The 19,467-nt window shown below is 39.8% G+C and overlaps 1 protein-coding gene across 4 annotated transcripts in view; it reads right to left on the bottom strand.

Moving 5' to 3' along the window:
- SLC12A6 (solute carrier family 12 member 6) overlaps positions 1-19,467 on the bottom strand; it is an 89,338-nt gene that overhangs the window by 4,452 nt on the left and 65,419 nt on the right. For all 4 annotated transcript variants that reach the window (XM_041744259.1, XM_041744258.1, XM_041744260.1 and 1 more), the window contains 16 exons: positions 18,325-18,566; positions 15,701-15,915; positions 14,757-14,915; positions 14,485-14,583; positions 14,220-14,277; positions 10,408-10,582; positions 10,000-10,118; positions 8,462-8,560; positions 6,473-6,592; positions 5,578-5,682; positions 5,012-5,180; positions 2,777-2,972; positions 2,010-2,179; positions 1,167-1,298; positions 491-598; positions 92-276 (listed from right to left, as the gene is read on the bottom strand). In XM_041744259.1, the coding sequence (XP_041600193.1) occupies positions 92-276; positions 491-598; positions 1,167-1,298; positions 2,010-2,179; positions 2,777-2,972; positions 5,012-5,180; positions 5,578-5,682; positions 6,473-6,592; positions 8,462-8,560; positions 10,000-10,118; positions 10,408-10,582; positions 14,220-14,277; positions 14,485-14,583; positions 14,757-14,915; positions 15,701-15,915; positions 18,325-18,566 (2,351 nt within the window). The remainder of the gene's footprint in view (positions 1-91; positions 277-490; positions 599-1,166; positions 1,299-2,009; positions 2,180-2,776; positions 2,973-5,011; positions 5,181-5,577; positions 5,683-6,472; positions 6,593-8,461; positions 8,561-9,999; positions 10,119-10,407; positions 10,583-14,219; positions 14,278-14,484; positions 14,584-14,756; positions 14,916-15,700; positions 15,916-18,324; positions 18,567-19,467) is intronic.

Genomic DNA, 19,467 nt, shown 5'->3' on the forward strand with positions numbered 1-19,467 from the left:
GACTTCATCCTGTGTGTCCAGGCAGAGTTACGTATGTGCCACTGACTAGGATACCACGTTATGTGATAAGCTTGTGAGCTGCAAAACTTACGGACGCATGTTAAGCAGGTCCTGGAATCCTTCCATTGACTTAGCCTTTTGTCCCCGGGATGCCATGTACTTGTCTTTTGTCCAAGTCATGTGCACCTTCTCCTGATAGGTTTCTGTCTCTTCATCCTCATCAGAGCCAATGCTGGTCAATCGAAGCATTGAGTTCCGGTCTTTCACCAACTGTGCCTGAGGAGAGCCCAACACAGCTATGAGAGGTATAGATACCCAATTTCCTCTCATGCTTCAGCTTCAGTTATTTTCAAACAATAATGTGGTTATAGTAGAAGAACTGATAAAGTGAGAAGGGAAGAATGTGCCATTCTAGGAAAACAATATAGTATCATCCCTTTCAATGAAGACTTCACAGGGCCAAGATTCCATGAAAACAGGAGGCTCTCACCTCTCTGTCCCGCTCTGTTTTGGATAGTCGCATGTGCCGGAGCATCTGGGACCTTTGCTCCATCATCAGGGTGCGCTCGTAAGTATAAGCTGATATGTCACTGTCATGCTGCCATAGATAACACCAGGAATGGGCAATAAGCACAAAGAAGAAAGAAGGACGAACCATACACTTCCATTTCCACTCATTAAATTAAGCCAGAGAAAGTATCACAATATCAAGCTAAGTTCACCCCCCACTTTGCTCAGTCACTGAGCTATAAGATATTATGGACCGTAGATTAAATCTAGAAGCCCCGAGAGTCTTTTCCAAAATCTACCAATTGGATATATGCTTCCTTGAAATGAAACACATATATATTTTTTAATACTGCCAGGTTATTAAAAAAGCTATGTTACTTTAACATGCACATATGAATTAAAACTTAATAAAACTATATTTAAGCAGACATGATTCTGAGAGAATTATAAAGGCTGTGTAACAAGAAAGCAAAAATAAAAATACACAACACATACATATTCTACTTATCTACTCCATATATTAGGGTTTTGTTGGAAATAAGGGATTAATTCACATTTGCAGGTGAATATTTCCCCAATCCAGAACAAGTTCTAGGAAGACAGGGCAGGAAATGAAGTAAGGATGGTTTGTTTGATCTCAAACTCAGCTTTCTCACCATCTCCACCACCTCCACCTCGGCCTCAATGCGAAGGTGGTAGAGGAAGGTAGCCAGGTCCTTCTTCATCTGAATACTGTTATCTTCTAGCTGTGCTACTGTGAAGATCCGTATGCTGCATTTTCGCCACACCTGAGACAGCACCATACATACGTGGGAAGTTAGAGGCAAGAAGGCAAAACAAGACTTGTTCCTAAAACATAAGTCACCTTTTGCCTTGGAAACCTTGCTATAGTATCAGGATATTTGTTCTAAGCTTCTTATCTGCTGCTGTATTGTTGTACAAGGGCAAACGCTTGACTAAGAAACACATTAAAAAGAGCTTTAAGAAGCTCTTAATTTCCTAACAAGAAGAAAATTGGCAAAAGATATATGATACATTAAGAGGGTGCTGTACTCAGAAAGCATGTTGATGGCCCTACGCAGACTCTAATAGTCACTACTTTAAATTTCAGTTTAGTCTTACCAAAGGATGAGTGTATGTGTGTGTGTGTATATATATGATCACACCAGAACCTAGGTTTCCAGTATTTGAGAGGCTTTGGTCATTTTTGTTTTTTTTTTTTTTTTTTTTTTTTTTTTAAAAATGGACGTGTTCACTTTATTAATGTTTTTCCAAGAGTTCCTATGAAACTTTATTAATTTGTTGAATCTCACTTGGAGATAGGTAGGTAAGCACTAGAAAGAAAACTCCTAAGATTGGAGCTAGGATCATGGGCAACTTAGAAAAATCCCCAATTCTTCTATGCCCCAACACTGTAGAATCAAAGAGGAAGGATCTGTCTAGTGAACTAGGACAAATTTTAAAGGAGAAAGACTTTTTTCAAAAGGTGTCTGAAATACCTTATGCTGTTTCAGTAGGAACGGTAATAACATGAGCATGCCCCCATCATGCACGATCCACCACACATCAATGTTGCCCTCAGAAAACTGCTCCACGTTGCTGGGAAAGAAGGAGATGTTTTTAGCCACCAGCAGGGCCAGGTGGGCAGCAGTCGTCACTCGAACTGTGCCTGGGGAGAACAGAGATCGGGAGAGACAGGGAAGACTCCTTAGGCTTGCCTTGCTCCCCACCACATCAGGAAAGCAAGATGACACCCCCCACCCCCTTTTTAACATCTCTGTAAGAAGGTATTCTGTTTACACAGTGGCTTTATATGCCTTATCAGGTGGCGGCCATCATTAAGAAGAATCCGACTAACAGCAACAGCATTAGCTTCAGAACCATGATCTACTAGGTATATTCTGACCACTGTACTCTGAGGGGATATGTGAATTCTGTAGATTGTGATGGAAGACAATCCTTCCAATTCTCATGAGAACGTCAGTGTGGCAGATCACAGATGAAAAGATGGCAATTTTCAGAGATAATGCCTAGCATGATACTTGACAGAGATACCTTATGAACATCATACAAGGCTGGAGGGGGTGAGGAGAATAAGGATAATAATGTTAGCAGTTACTTAAGTGCCCTCATGACACTATGGTGCAGCAACATCACGGGCTTCTACCCTAGGAGGCTACTGGGTGAAGTTAAGGTAACGGAGATTTAACGATTTAACGGTAGCCCTGATTTGGGCCCTCAGGATAAAATGCAGAGCATCTGGTACCAATGAAAGTCTTCCACGCTCGAGCATCTTCACTCTGGCGCCAGCCATTGGGCCACCCCATCACCACCGTGTTGTGCTTCATGCCTCCCAGGCCACAGGACTGGATGAGGTGGGAAATGCCCTCCCTCAGCTTGGCCGCCACCACCAGCTGGCAGAAGCCCTTCACCTTCTCTGCCTCCATGAGATGCTTTACAGTCTGCAAAAGAGAACCTTAATGTGGAACTGCTTCACCCTGAAACTTTCAGCCTATTACCCCTCCTTATTATGTTCCCCGCCTTTTTCCAAACTCTGCATAAGACTGTATCCCTTAAAGAGTCCAAAAAGTTAAAATTAACCCAGTGCAATCTAATCATCCTTTGACATTTTTACTCTCAAGAGACCTGCTGGTTGACCACATGGGGTTCCCTCTGCCTTTCCTTCTTTGTAGCATACCAAACAAATCAAGAACAGGGCTCTCCACAAAATGAATATTCAATCTTCCTTCTTAACTGACCAGGCGAGCGTGAGCACGGTCTTCCTTCCTCAATTGCCGCGATGCCCTGACTCATATAATACTAGAAATTCAATCTGAGGATTTGGTTTCTCTTAAGAATTTTCTCAGGGTTTTTTTTTTTTTTTAAGATTTTATTTATTTATTCATTAGAGACACAGAGAGAGAGAGAGAGAGAGAGGCAGACACACAGGCAGAGGGAGAAGTAGGCTCCATGCAGGGAACCCAATGTGGGACTCGATCCCGGGACCCCAGGATCACGCCATGAGCTGAAGGCAGATGCTCAACCGCTGAGCCACCCAGGCGTCCTCTTCGTTTCTTTTATTTCCGTCTTTTTAAATATTTTAATGGTGACTACCGATGAACCTTGTCTTTGCTTTGCTATTATTTACTCAAGCCATTTTGGAGGTAACAGTTCATGTTACTCTTACTCCACTCTCTTGGTGGAAAGATGAAGGGAATGATGGTGTAGAAAGAGGATGGGATTTTCTATCCTAAAGGCACAGATTAAATCAGTACAATAAGCAAGGTCTCTTGATTTCCAATCCTGTGCTTTTTATTTGTTTTTACCATCATCTTAGACTGTTTCTTTAGCATTTTTAGTTTTTAGGGCTTCAAAGTATTCTAAAATGAAACCCAGTGAAATTTTTGAAATGTAATTATACATTTCTCTAAGCAACAGGTTTAGTTTTATCATTTATAGTAAGAATGAGAATGAAAACAGAGATGCCTGGGTGGCTCAGCCGTTGAGTGTCTGCCTTTGGTTCAGGGTGTGATCCTGGAGTCCCAGGATCGAGTCCCACATCAAAAAGAAAGAAAAGAGAAGAGAAAAAAGAAAAGAAAAGGAAAGGGAAAGGAAAGGAAAGGAAAGGAAAGAAAAAAGAAAACTTTCTTTTTTAGGGAGAACTTATACTTGGCAAGTTAATCAGAAGTAAAGCGAAAGAATCTTGCTCATGATACCAGTGTAGCCAAGGAGAAAGGAAAGCTCCTCGTTGTCACCAGATTGAGCAGAACCATCTCCATACTTCAAGAGACAGACTTATTTGCATGACTTTTCTGAGGCCTCAGTCGATGTTTAGAGTCTGGAAACAGTAGCCTTGACAATCTTGAAAATCTTGACAATCTTGAAAGTTTAGTAATGCTTTTTTTTTTTTTAAGATTTTATTTATTTATTCATGAGAGACACAGAGCAGGAGAGAGAGAGGCAGAGACACAGACAGAGGGAGAAGCAGGCTCCATGCAGGGAGCCAGACGTGGGACTTGATCCAGGGTCTCCAGGATCACAACCCAGGCTGAAGGCAGCACTAAACCGCTGAGCCACCTGGGCTGCCCTAGTAATGTTTTTCAGATGGAAAAAAATAACTAACTTACTTCTGGTCCATCTTATTATTAGGGAGAATATGATTGTTCAAAAGTCTAAACTAGGGACACCTGGGTGGCTCAGGGGTTGAGCGTCTGCCTTTGGCTCAGGGTGTGACCCCAAAGTTCCAGGATCGAGTCCCACATCAGGCTCCCCACCTGTAGGAGCCTGCTTCTCCCTCCGCCTGTGTCTCTGCCTCTCTGTGTGTGTCTCTCATGAATAAATAAAATCTTAAAGAGAAAAAAAAAGCGTGAACTAGTAAGCTCTACAAATAACTTCCTAGATCACTAAGGAAAGGGATTAACTTAGAGACACCGCATCTTACAATTTAACATCACAAAGCCATATGCTAAATTCCACTAAGTCAATAAGCCTTGGCTCTTACCTGCTCAGCAGCTAATGCTTCCCCGTAGTTCTCCAGAAAGTTCCCCACAATGACAGAACCCACAATAGTGAGACCCTTTCCAGCTTTAAGCTGTGAGGCAAAGGTGAGGAGGCGAGGATGCTTGACGTGTAAATCTTCATCTAGTTTCAGCAACACAAGTAACTGAGGCCTGTAAAGATGTTGGCAGGAGGGTGGAAGAGAAAACACTTTGGGTTTGGGGAAGAGAATGTCAATTCTACCCTTTAATTCAGGAGCTTTGTATAAAACATGTAATTGGGCAGGAGGAAGAGATTAAAGGGAATGACAGGATGAGGGTGTATGTTTACTTGAATCCTCACAGTATTACCACAAATTGATCATTCTGCAAGGAACAATAAAAATGGTAGAAGTCTAGATCAAATATCCCATGAAGAAAGTATGAAGGATTTGGAATCATTCAAAACAGGTGCATTATACCAATTCCTCAAGCCGCTTGAATTCCTTATCCTGTAATCATTGAAACACACCATTCTGTGTGTTAACCATGTGCCAAGCACCACACCACTAAGCTCTCTTGATTTCTATACCTCCAGTTTTTAGTGTGTGGAGGGCCTTCTTCAAGCCGAAGCAAAGCAAACCGGGCTGCACTGAGGGACAGTCCACGGATTCCATCCCCCCATTCTTTCTCTGCTCTGGGAGAAAAAAAGAGAAAACAGCAGGGACAGATTTAAACCACAGCAGGTACAATTTCAAAACACAAAGTTTTTTTTTTTATTTCTCTAAAACTAACATATACACCAGGTAGAAAATTAAAGCCCAGGTTAATTCTTCATATAATGCTCTTTATTAACATCATAAACCCAGAGGAAGTAGACCCACACTGCCCTTCATCGATGGACTACACTGCACACTAAACAATTCAGATAAGGACTGGAAGCATCACTCATCTGGCCTATGTAACTAAAGGCAGTAATGTAAAATAGCAATCTGGAGAAGGAAATTATACAGACTCAAAATTTAATTTAAATTTTGAGAATAATGAGGAGAAAGCAAAACTCAATGTAATCTTCTGAATCAGTGCTATTTATTCCTAATTTTTGCAAGTTGTTACTGAAGTCTTAGTTGTTACAAAGTTATTCAGGATTAATTTCTTTTTCATTTCAGAGATAATACCTAGACTCAAGACAAAAGCAAGAATACTTATATTTGTGCTATACTTTAATACTCATCATCATTTTTTGACATGTTCTTTTAGTTATTTGTTTCACTGATCTGTTCACACTTTCTCAGTAGGTTCCCCCTGTTGATTCTGTATGCTTGTGTCTGTCAGATGGCTAAAGAATTGGAGATATAAAATTTAGTTATATTATCTATATATGAGGTTACCTGGATCCTTCATGCAATTTTCTCTGGGCCGACTCTACCCAAACTAGTTAGTTTTGATACCTTTAGCAGTAATCAAGGTCGAAGCCACAGACTCACCCTTGGTATTCAATGTACTTGTAGATCATACCAGCTATTACCATGGCTACAATGGCATAATACCAGGAAGAAATGAACATCAGGGCCAGACAGATACTCATTCCCATGAAAGAGAGGGCCCTAAAAAATTAAAAACAAAAACACAAACAAGTGTTTTTCTAAGCAGCTAAAAAAGAAACCTGTGCTGGAGGTGCTTCTTAAACTGATGAGGGGTTGTTATTATTTTTTTAATTCTAATATATTACAGACTATAAATTATAATTTATATTGTAAAATGCAATAAAGATGAATTATTAGAAAAATTACTATTTCCCTGGATATTGTGACAATGGTCAGGTTGCTATAAGTTTTTAAATGCTTTTTCTCAATTATTATAGTTGTCTTATCATGGACTGCAACAGTCGGTAGATCTGCACTGAGGCCCAAACCATCCTTTGTCCTGATGTTTCCCATTGCTGGGAAAACATAAATGAGTAGGATATAACGAAAAGTTATCTACAGTTGTGAATGAATTAATAACTACTTGGCAAAGCAGGGACGGGGCATGTAGTTAGAATTATTAACACGATATTTTAAAAAAAGTATTTCATGTAAATATTGCTAAAAACCTTATGAATGTTCATTAGCATACACATGCAGAACCCACTGAAGAAAATCTGCCATTAGTTTCTCTACTTTACATAAAAGAAACCTGGCAGAGAGGCACCTGGTGGCTCAGTGGGGTAAGCATCTGACTCTTGATTTTGGCTCAGGTCATGATCTCAGGGTCCTGGAATCGAGCCCTGCTTTGGGCTCAGTGCTGAGTGTGGAGTCTGCTTAAGAGTCTCTCCCTCTCCCTTTGCCCCCTCCCCCTGGCTCATCTTCTCCCCCCTGTCTCCCTCTTAAAAAAAAAAAAAAAAAGAGAGAAACTTGGCAGAGAATGATGAAATGCTTGTTTTGATCAAATAGGTTAGGTAGACAATCATGCTTACTGAAGATCTTCTGTGTACAGAATGAACTTCTTAGCTCTATGATGAATTTCAAAGAGTGAACAGGAGAGTTGTTAATATGGAGAAAATTAGGATCTAATAAAAACATAGGAGAAGCAAAATAGTAACACAACAAAGTTCACAGTGGATGTTTAATTAAGGTTAAAATTAGAAAGAGGATTAGAGGTGATAAAATCAGTGAGGATCCAAATTTTTGCCACTTTATAAAGGTCACACTACTGCTCATCACTGGAAAGTGAAGCCAGGAAAGGGTCAAGGAGAAAGTTAGCAAAGAGGAATGTAGCAACAGGACATACTAAGGAACCTTTAGCTATGATAGAAAAGAAATGAGGAGACAGGATGGCAGCTAAAAGCTTGATGACCCCCTTAGGACTGGGGAGACTTGAAAGCAGCAGCAGCAACTGCAGCAAAGTTTCACTGAGAGCTTTACTACGTCCCTGGCACTGTGCTGAGCACTTCAGATCATCTCAAAGAAATCCCATGAGACAGGTAATACTATCAGTCCATTTTACAAATGAATAAAATTAGATTTTATGTGGTTATGTGCTTTGTTAAAAGTTACAAAGCTAGGAAATCGTAGAGCAGACACTGAGCTAAGGTCATCTGACTCCAGAGCTCACACTCTTACCTGCTAAATGAAACTTAAGACAGTTTGAGAATGAAAACTGATGAGGAAAAAGACAGAAAATTTATGACATTCAGTGCTTAGCTAAGAGAGAAATGGGAAAATAGATATGCAAAGGGTAGGTTGGTTTAACCTGGAAAAATGCAGCAGGCTGGAAATATTTATTTCATAGTTTTGATCTTTATTCTAAGTGGGTGTTATAAATTATAAAGTGACCTATGAAAAAACACATAAGATGGTGGAAATTCAGGGAATCACTGGATGTTGAAATAGGCAGTATGGAATGGCTGGCCAAGAAAAACTGTGTTGACCACCCAGACTCTCCTCGTTTTCTAGTTAAAATGTGGGGAAGAAGAAGAAAAAGGGCAGACTTACCAGTGGTAGTAGCGGAACCGAGGTCTCCAGTTGGGTGTTCGAAGTAATGTTTGCAGAGCACATGCCAAGTTCACAAAGAGGTAACACATGAGGAAAAACCTGGTGGAATCAAAGAAGTTAAGAGGCATAATTATCACTGTAAAATGACTCTCCCAAGGGCTATTTTATTTTATTTTTTTATTTTTTATTTTTTTTAATTTTTATTTATTTATGATAGTCACAGAGAGAAAGAAAGAGAGAGAGGCAGAGACACAGGCAGAGGGAGAAGCAGGCTCCATGCACCGGGAGCCCCATGTGGGATTCGATCCCAGGGTCTCCAGGATCACGCCCTGGGCCAAAGGCAGGCGCCAAACCGCTGCGCCACCCAGGGATCCCCCAAGGGCTATTTTAAATAGACCTTGTTGTATTTAAGTCTCTGGTGCAGCCCACTAGCCTTTGATTTAGACTAGGATGCAGAGAAACTTAACTTCTCCCCACAACTTGCTCCTTCTCCTATGTTCTCTCTCAGTGAAAAACACAACTACTCTTTATCTAGTTGTTCTTGGGATAATCCCAGTTTCCTCTTTGTTACTCATCCTTGTTCCAAATTGACTTATCAAGTCCTATGGATTCTACCCATTCACAAATTTTTAAACGTTTCCCCTCCTTTCCATCTCTATTACTATATTACCTTACTTCAGGATCTCATTTTTTCCTTGCTGGATTAAATAAGCTTCCAGTTGGCATTCCCAGCTCAATTTTAGCCTCCTTCTTACTTACCTTTTATACCAGATTACTCTAAAACATAAATATGATCATTCCATTCTCAAAGGATCACTCACTACCACCAGGTAAAAGTTCTAGGTCTTTTGTGACCTGGTTCTACCTACGTCTCTGCCTGGCTACCCCCGAACAGGCACCCTCCCATCAAAGCCAAACTACTTTCAATTCTCAGATGTGCTGCATCGTTTCATTCCTCAATTCCTTTACCTACATTCCATGTCTGGGACATCTCACTCTTTTGTTGATTGGTAAATAATGTCCTCCTTCAAGATGCAAGTGTCCCTTTATCCAGAGAACCTTTCCTGAGTCTCAGTCCACTCAGGTGCCTCCCCTTAGAGCTTCCACGGTAGCATTCACCTTTACCACAGTCCTCATCACACTGCACAAGGACCACTAGTCTCTTTATCATCGGTTCCTTAGGGTTGTGTCATTCATCTTTGTATTCCTAACATGCTGCCCAGTGCCAGGTAGATATTAAGTCATCACTATGTCACAGTTGAAGGATCAAAGCTAACAGCAGCGGTGAAAGCTATAACCAATTGATAATAAATCAGAAATGAAGGCAAAGAACTTCTGAAGCTATACAGGTAGGAAGAAACCATGAAATTATAAAAGTCAGCCTTACTTGAAACTTCTTTGGAATATGTATTATTTAGGTGAAGTTACACCTGCACTTGGCTTACTCTGTTATCACTACTATTATATGCCTGAGGAAAATTAACATGTAGTACATATCACAAAAGCAAGAAACAGTGAAGAGAAGAACTGACTCTTACATAGAAAGAATTGGGGCCACAAGGTCCAGGGAGGCGATAAGAATCCCCAGCTCTGCAATGGCAGCAGTTAGAAGTAAAGCCCAGGTAGGTTCCCCATTGGCTTTGCTGTGACCAAAAACCTGTACAGAGAAGGGATATATCAGTCACAGGTATGTGGGGAGTGTCTGAGTCAATGCTCCCTGCCCCCCTCGCTGCTAGTTTCAGACACAGCACAGGATACAACTGTGCTATCTGTTAAATACCTCTACCCTGCTTACATATAAGCTCTTCCCTCATAGGGAAGGTCTTGTACTAAAAACCCATCTGTCTTCACATTATATGATCTGTAATTCCTAAGCCTATGAAGACCACACTGTTTCTCCTAAAATCTGAGAAAAAGGCAATAAGGTATGGGAGAGGGTCACTCACCCTCAGGAAGGGTATGATGTTATCCTTTGCTATAGCCTGTAGCAGCCTTGGTGCACCCGTGAGGCTCTGAAGTCCAGCCCCACATGTGGAGAAGAAGGAGCCAATAACGATCACCCATGGTGATGGCCAAGATAAGGTACCCACCACCAGATTACCTTTCACAGCATCTCCAAACCTGGGAAAGAAATGAGAGTGGGGAAATTTAACTACAGATTAAGAAAACTAGAGAAACATTCACCTGATTTTTTCTAATTTTTAGAGAATTAAAATTAAGACAGACATGAATAGTAACATAAAGGTAAGCAGATTTGATCAAAAGACACTGTTAATCTATATTAAGAAAATATAACTTGTAGGACCAAGAGAATAAAGCCAAGCTTCAATTAAGATTTTTGCCCTCAAAATATCATCGTGTTCTTTACAGAAAAATTGGAAAAAATATATATAAAAAGCAGGGAGGAAATCCATATAGTAACTGGCAGCATTTAGCATGCTTTGCACATTTTAGTCTATTTACTATGTTTTTTTTAAAACCTAGATGAGATCACACTACCCCTATAATTCCATATTCTTTTTTTTTTTTTTTAACTTTTATTTATTTATGATAGTCACAGAGAGACAGAGAGAGAGGCAGAGACATAGGCAGAGGGAGAAACAGGCTCCATGCACCGGGAGCCTGATGTGGGACTCGATCCCGGGTCTCCAGGATCGCGCCCTGGGCCAAAGGCAAGCGCCAAACCACTGCGCCACCCAGGGATCCCCTATTCTTTTTAACTTAGAAGCATTTTTCTGTCATGAAAAATTCTTCATGAATAAAAAATTTAATGGCTTTAGTAACATTGCATCATCATTTATATAATCCATTCTTCTAGCGTCGATTTTGTACTGTGAAAAATACTGTGATTAACATCTTTTTTTTTTTTTTTAATTCTATTTAAGAGAAAGTGTGCGTGAGTGAGGTGGGGGGTTGAAAGGAAAAGCAGACTCCCTGCTGAGCGGGGAGCCTGACTTGGGGCTCCATCACAGGAGCCTGACATCATGACCTGAGCTGAAGGCAGACGTCTGAATGACCCACGCAGGAGCAGTGCTCCTGTGATCAGCAGCATCCTTAACGCACATATCTATATTCATGCTTCAGATTTTTTTCTTATGGCATACTCCTAAGAGGCAATAGCTGCAATAAAAAGCATCGATATACATATATATATATATCTTTTAAAGATTTACTTACTTGACAGAGAGAGAGAGAGAGAGAGAGAGAGCACATGCGCAAGCGAGCGCACAAGCATGGGGAGCAGCAGGCAGGGGAGAGGCAGGGGGAGAAACAGGCTCCCAGCTGAGCCGGGAGCCCAAAGTGGGGCTCACTCCCAGGACCCTGGGATCACAACCTGAGCTGAAGGCAGACGTTTAACCAACTAAGCCACCTAGGTGCCCAAAAGGATCCATGTCCTAAAATATTTCAAAATCACTACCAAACTGCTTTCCATAAAGGTCATAATAAATTTTATTTTCACTGGAATTATATGAAGGTTTAAGTCTTATAGCACATAAGACTATATATAGTCTTATATATTTCACACCAGCCTCGAGTATTAAAAACTTAAAAGTCAATGCTAATTTGATGGGTAAAACATGGCATCTCATTAATTATTTATGGTTTTAACCATTTTTATTATCACGCACAAAAACCCCATGTATATTCCAATAAATTTTCACAAAACATCCACACAGCTACTCTCTAGTCAAGAAATAGAACACTTCCATCACCTAAAAGTCTTATATACCCACTTGCTATCACTAGTCCTTTTGTACCCCCATCTTTTTAATGCTATGTAGTTTTACCTGTTTCTAAACTTTTTTTTTTTTAAGATGGTATTTAAGACAGAGAAAGAGAGCGAGCAAGCCTGTGTGAGGTGGGAGAGGGGCAGAAGTAGGCTCCTTGCTCAGAAGGGAGCCTGATGTGGGGCTCCATCCCAGGACCTGAGCCCAAGGCAGCTGCTTAACTGACTGAGCCACCCAGGCACCCTCTGTTTTTAAACTTTAAATAAATGAAACACAATATATGTGTTTTGTGTTTGGTTTCTTTCACTCAACAATGTGAAATTCATCCTTTTTCTTTATATAGCTGTGGTTTGTTTATTTTCATTGCTCTATGGCTTGTCAATGCATGAATACATAATTTATCCATTCCACTACTGATGAACATTTGGACTATATCCATATTTGACTATTAATAATAACACTGCTATGAGAATTCTTGTGTATTATTCTTAATGCACACGTGCATGCATTTCTGTTGGATCTACCTAGCACTGGAACTGCTAGGTCATGAGGTACGTGAACGCTCAACTTTAGAAGATAATTACCAACAGTCTCCCAAAGGGCTACTGTAGCTTACACTGTGAATACTTTTTATATAAGGGTGTAATTTACCAAAGCTCTATACACCCATGTATTTTCAGCGACAATAGTATAGTCATAGTAAGCCATGCTACTTATTCTTTTTCTCAACAGTATGTATATATAGCATCTACTGGGGATTCCGTCCTAAAAAAACTCAATCTAGTCAGGGAGAGTGATACGAAAAGCTACAATGTAGTAAGTGCAATACTGTACTGGCTGAACGAGGGGGGATGTGTGTGGTTATCTCTGCTGGGTGAGTGTAGGAAAGCTCACAGGACAGAAGACCCTTAGAGGGTCTTAGAGGCTCAGCGTGTCTGCTGGGTGGGAGTTACCCACTCTGAGCAAAGCAAACTGCACAAACAGATGCATGTCTGCCTATTTAACTTCTAGTCATGGCTGGAGCAGAGGGAGTTTATGAGGGAATGAATGATGGGAGAGGACATGAGAAAAAGGTACACAGGGCCAGACCAAAGTGATGGCTTTCAAGGGGCTTTGGCAGGCTGTGAAGCAGGAAGGTTTGTATGATCTAATTCTGTGTTGTAGAGAAATCACTCTGGTGGCAGCATGAAAGAAGGACTGGAAGGTGGTAAAACTGAAAGGGAGATAATTACAATAATCTTGGCCAAAGATCCCCAAGGCCTGTGCAAATGGATAGGTATAAAGAATAGTGGAAAGAGGAAAAAGGATGAATTTCACAGTGTTGAATGAAAGAAACCAAACACAAAACACATACACTTTTGTCATTAAAATGAACGGTGGAAATTCCAGGACTTAGGGACCAACTAGATGAGGGAACTGGTGGAGAAAGTCTAGGATGGCACCCATGTTTCTGTTTTGAGAAAGGGTAAATGGTGAGGCTAGTAACTCCCCCAGATGGGGAAAATGGGAACAAATCTGGCAAGTTTAGGGGAAAGATTTTTCTAGGAATCTCTTAGAAAAACATATTTTTTGCTCATAGGTGAAAGGAAAGGATAAATACCCAGCAGCCTTCATGAATGAAATGAAGAAAGTTCAAGATTTTATTTAGGATGCTAGATAGATACATACTTCCCTGTCTCATAGAGGAGATGCTAGAGACACTTGAAAGTTTTCGTTTTTTTAACCTGCTCTCTTTCACTTTACGTCTTAGTTTCCAAACAGCTCTAAATGTACGGAAGGAAGCCTTTGTTATGCAGACAGATTCACTACTTTACTGAATGCTATACTCATTCCACCTCACCTATTTAGAATAATACAACTGGCACTTATTATTCACTAAACATTTTGGGAACCATATACATATATTTCCTAATTGTTAGTCATGACATATACCTCAGTTGGGTTTTGAATTTGTATCTTGGGGCAATGTGGAATGATCAGATACAACGGAAGGCACACACATAAATGTTACAAAGAAATCAACTACTTACTTGTCTCTAAGAACAACACCCTCAATACAGGCACCAAAAAGGACAACATTGCTTAAATCTACCATACTGAGAGTCAAGGAACTGGCCTCCAACCCTCTGAGATACAAAGCTATCAGTAAAATGAGTTGCTAAACTCTTTTCTGAATTTTAGAGATGAGGTGGGTAGATTTTCTGGTGAAAAGTGAGCTGGTAAAGCAGGTATTTTTACCACCAGGATAAAAATACTGATCACCCTCATTCCACAGATGTGCCATGAAAAGGATACAGACAAAGGAGGTGGTCAGGATAGCAAGTATAGTGCCAATGGGAATAGACTTCTGAGCATCCTTCAGATCTCCAGATCTATTTGATCCAGCCATGATACCTTTAGAGAAAGAGAAAAGAAGGTAACTTCTTATTCTGGACACTTTGATATTCATACTGATACCAAAGACTCGAAGCAAGTCTGAAAAGCCTGAGAATATAATTTTGTCTCCTAAGAAAAATCACTCCCTGGGTTTCATAATTTCTAAAATAGACAACAGCCCTTCTGTTTACCTGTGACAGAGGGAAAGAAGATCCCCACGAGAAGGGTAAAAGAGGTGGTGATGTCAACAAGGACATACTCGTGGTTTAAGTTGCCCAAGACATCAGAAGATCTGGCTGAGGACTTTTCAATTATTTCTCCCTTTGGTAGGTAATTACTCCAAAGATTCTCTGCAGTGGGAAGAAAAAAGCATATAAGCAACAGAAGTTTGTAAAGAAGATAATTAGGTAATTTTCTATCTAAACAATATTCTAAATCATATTCCTCATTTATATACTTTTTAAAGGTATATTTGTTCCTGCACGAGCACATACGTATCACACAATGAAGAACACATAAATAAAAACCAAATGCTCTTTCTCATCTGATTCAAATGTAATATGACAAAATGATTTGGTACATACAAATGCAGTTAAATTTATTAATGCAAATTAGTATAATTTAAGCAGATTAAAGATGAATGCCCTGCAAAGCCTATTTTTTAAAATTAGTAATTAATGCTATTTCTAACATGTTAGTGTAAACTTGCTTACATGCAAAGACATCTGTGGACCAAACATTTAAGACAGAAATCGCTTAAGCGAAGAGTTTCAGAAATTGGGCTGAGTGAGGAAAACACACATGTGGGTGTGGTGACATTCTGGCTGTCACGGTGGGGAGAACACTGGCAGTTTTACAGGATAGTTTATCATTTTATCCTACTTCAAAAAGTTATTTGCTTAACTCTGCTTCAAAAGGAGGGAAATTTTAGCAGAAAGCACTGCAAGGGAGTCCTGAAAAAGTGTAAGTTCACTAACAGAAAAGCAGAAGATGCTGAATCAAGAGCTGTGTGGTGAGCTTAGGGAGGGAAGTGATACTGTGGCAGTGAGATGTCATGGATAATAGGAGAGTCTAAGGTTGAAAAGCCTGTTTTCCTGAGAAAATTAAAAACTTGTTCAAAAGCTTCCTAACTCACCTGTAACGACACCACTAGCCAATCCAGGAATGCCCTGGATTGAAGTGACATTATTGTGAACAAAATATTCGTCACAGGTAGCATTGAAAAACTGACTGGAGTTACAGAAGAAGCCCCATAATTTTGAAGGTACTGTCATGTTGTTAATTTCCTTGGTTTTGGAGCAAGTATCAATGTGTCTTGATGAAAGGGTGCGGTTACCCAGCATGCAGACCCTAAGTGAAAGCAAACAAAGAAAAATGAAGCAAGGAGAAGAAAACATTTTAAAAAGAAGATAGGTTAGAATTAGGTTAATAATGGAAAAACAAAACAAAACCACCTCATCTCTAAGAGGCTGCAAAAGGAACTCATATTATTGACTCACTCTGTAAATGGAGGCTTATTTACATTTTCTGCAGTTTAATCCTGATAGTCACCTCAGAAAATATGCATTAGTATTTCTATGTTGTGGGTGGAGGAACTGAGGTTTAGGGAAACTAAGTAGTCTGCCCGAGTCATACCAGAAGTAGGTGGTGATGACAGAATTCAAACTGAAGAACTGTCTGAAGACACTGTGCTTACTCATCTTCCAAGTTTTCAAGGTTTATCAACCAATTGTTAGATCTAAAAGAATCCTAGAGTCCTCTTGTTCTTCTTTAAACCCCTATCCCCCCACTTTTTTTGGCCTAAAAAAGCCTTATGTTCATAACAACTCCCTGGAAAATGTTACACTAAAGGTCAAATCTTCTGGCTACTGTTTTGAGAAAGCTTGGCTAGAATTAAAAAGCACATCCCACTACAGTCTAAGAGAAAACTATTTTCGAACATAAGTCTAGACCCAGTGGGAGTGAGGTTATTTAAGGACATTACAAATAATAACTGCTGATTTTATTTTTTTTCTTTAACCCAGAGCTATCAATATGAACAAAAGAATAATACACCCACAGTTAAAGTAACTCTCAAGAGGAACAAAGCAACTTTTTAAATCTGCAAAGATGACAGCATACATAATGAACCATGTACCCACTACTCAGCTTCAACAACTCAACATTGCCCAGTCTTGTTCATGGATTCCTCTAGGGAATTTGGTCTTGTTTTGCTGGAATATTTTATTTTATTTTATTTTATTTTATTTTATTTTATTTTTTTTGCTGGAATATTTTAAAGAAAATACTGCACATCATGACTTTTTAGCCACCAAAAAAAGAAAAGCATCAAAGGAGATCTTGAGGCAAAATGGTATTTTTCAAGTTAAGATATCCAGAACACAGCCTTCAGTACTTTCTGCTAGTTTGCAGTCCCTAAATAAGCAGACTAAAGATTGATGATGGGGTCAGCCCTGGTGGCTCAGTGGTTTAGTGCCGCCTTTGGCCCAGGGGCGGATCGAGTCCCAGACCCGGGATCGAGTCCCACGTCGGGGTCCCTGCATGGAGCCTGCTTCTCCCCCTGCCTGTGTCTCTACCCCTCTCTTTGTGTCTCTCATGAATAAATAAATAAAATATTTTAAAAATAATAATAAAATAAAAATAAAAATTGATGATGGAATCTATCACTGACATCATTTAGCACAGTAGAATACTGAACCAGGAGTTAGGAAATCAAAAGGTTGATGTTCTTGTTCTGCCATTAACTAACTTTGGAGCGAGTCATTTAATCTTTATGGATCTGTTTTTTCATCTTGAAAAAACTATTTTTCTGAATTCAGGTTAAATCAACATAGAAATAATGAGTTTGATACCTAGAAAATCCAGATGACTTTTTAAAGACAATCTCTGTAACGAGGTTACAAACAACACTCAGTGCTGGCTAATCCCGATGCCCGTAGTCAAATAGAGAACAGGCGACCTGAGAGTAACCTAGTTGTACAAATCCATTACTATTTCAAAAAAAAAAAATCACTTTGGGGCGCCTGGGTGGCTTGGCAGTTGAGCATCTGCCTTTGGCTCAGGGCGGGATCCTGGAGTTCCAGGATCAAGTCCCACATTGGGCTCCCTGCATAGAGCCTGCTTCTCCCTCGGCTTGTGTCTCTGCCCCTCTCTCTCTGTGTCTCTCATGAATAAATAGGTAAAATCTTTAAAAAAAAAAACAAAAACCACTTCAATGTACCACACTACGTATGATATCTAATGTCTACATAGAGGTATACATGCCAACAGTGTGACATTTATTTCTCTTTATGACTAGAAAGTATACTATGGTATTAACAACAGATTAAAAAGTTTATAATTAATTACAAATATTTAGGTAGGAGTTCAGGTGTCTTTGACTCTCCTCATATTCTATTAGTAACAGGAATCCAACATTTAAGTACTTTATACAAGGCTTGCTGGTAATAACTATACTACCTGTAAAGCTCTTCATGAATAATAGTTCAAATAAGCACAATCATTCATTATAAGGAAGTTTTGAGAAAAACCTAGTATCTATACCCAAATGATGGTTACAGCTGCCAGTTCTATGCTTGGGACATAAGAATGAGGATCAACACCCTCCCAGGAAGCTGGGAGGCTTCCTTCCTCAATGCTAACTGAGCTTATCCATGAGTGAAATCTCAGGGAGAGTGTGAAATTGTACCTGAAGTGATTGTATCACCAGATACTATTGATGACTACCCAATAATAATGGCCAGGCAGTGAGATACGTACGGGAAGTGTGGAGGTGCAAAAGAAGACTTGATGGCTCCAGCATAGATGGCCAAGATGGATACAATGACACAGGCCAGGAAAAGTGAGGCAAACTTGTTCACATAGCGTACACCGATGAACACCACCAATACCATGAGGACCAAGAAGGCTGTGCCATAGATGCGCATGTTATTTAGCATGGCTGCTGACTCCTTGAGTGCATCTTCACTACGAAAGATGGCAGCTCGGGGGACAATATATACCTGTTAAGCAAAAGAAGTAGAAAATGAGGTCACTTCAAAGTCATCAAGTAAAAGGGCTGTTGTGGTTTGCATCTGCTTTCCAAAGGAAAGCAAAGACAGAAAGTGAGTGGAGACTTAACCTAATTTCTACAGAAATTGGATATCATTTCTTTTTTTTAAAGTCTATATGCTATTCTGAATACCTACATTTCCAAATGGAAACAGCAAAAAAAGCATTAATAATTTATTCAAAGTGTCATATAAAATAATTATAATGATTATCTTGAGTCCTACACCTCATTATTCCTACTTACATAGGACTATTTTAAATTCAGTAAAAAAAAAAAAAAAAAAAAAAAGACATTCTAGTGAATAAAGAAATGAAAAGCATTTTATTTCATTGGGTTGAAGATATCAAAAAAGATTTTTTTTTAATTTTTATTTATTTATGATAGTCACACACACACAGAGAGAGAGAGAGAGAGAGAGAGAGAGGCAGAGACACAGGCAGAGAGAGAAGCAGGCTCCATGCACCGGGAGCCCGACGTGGGATTTGATCCTGGGTCTCCAGGATCGCGCCCTGGACCAAAGGCAGGCGCCAAACTGCTGCGCCACCCAGGGATCCCTCAAAAAAGATTTTTAAGAAAAACCTTTATTTTACTTTTTCCCTATTAGTACAAATTTTGCCTCAATACTAACTTCTTGGGGTTGCCTGCTTGGCTCAGTTAAGTGTCTACCTTCAGCTCAGATCATGATCTCAGGGTGCTGGGAGTGAGCCCTGCATTGGGTTCCATACTCAGTGGGAGCCTACTTCTCCCTCTCCCTCTCCCCCTCCCCCTGCTTGAGTTCACTCTCTGTCATAAAATAAAAAAAATAAAATAATAAAATAAAATAAAATAATAAAATAAAATAAATAAAATAA

This window comes from Vulpes lagopus, chromosome 2 (assembly GCF_018345385.1).
Source record: "Vulpes lagopus strain Blue_001 chromosome 2, ASM1834538v1, whole genome shotgun sequence".
Taxonomy (NCBI): domain Eukaryota; kingdom Metazoa; phylum Chordata; class Mammalia; order Carnivora; family Canidae; genus Vulpes; species Vulpes lagopus.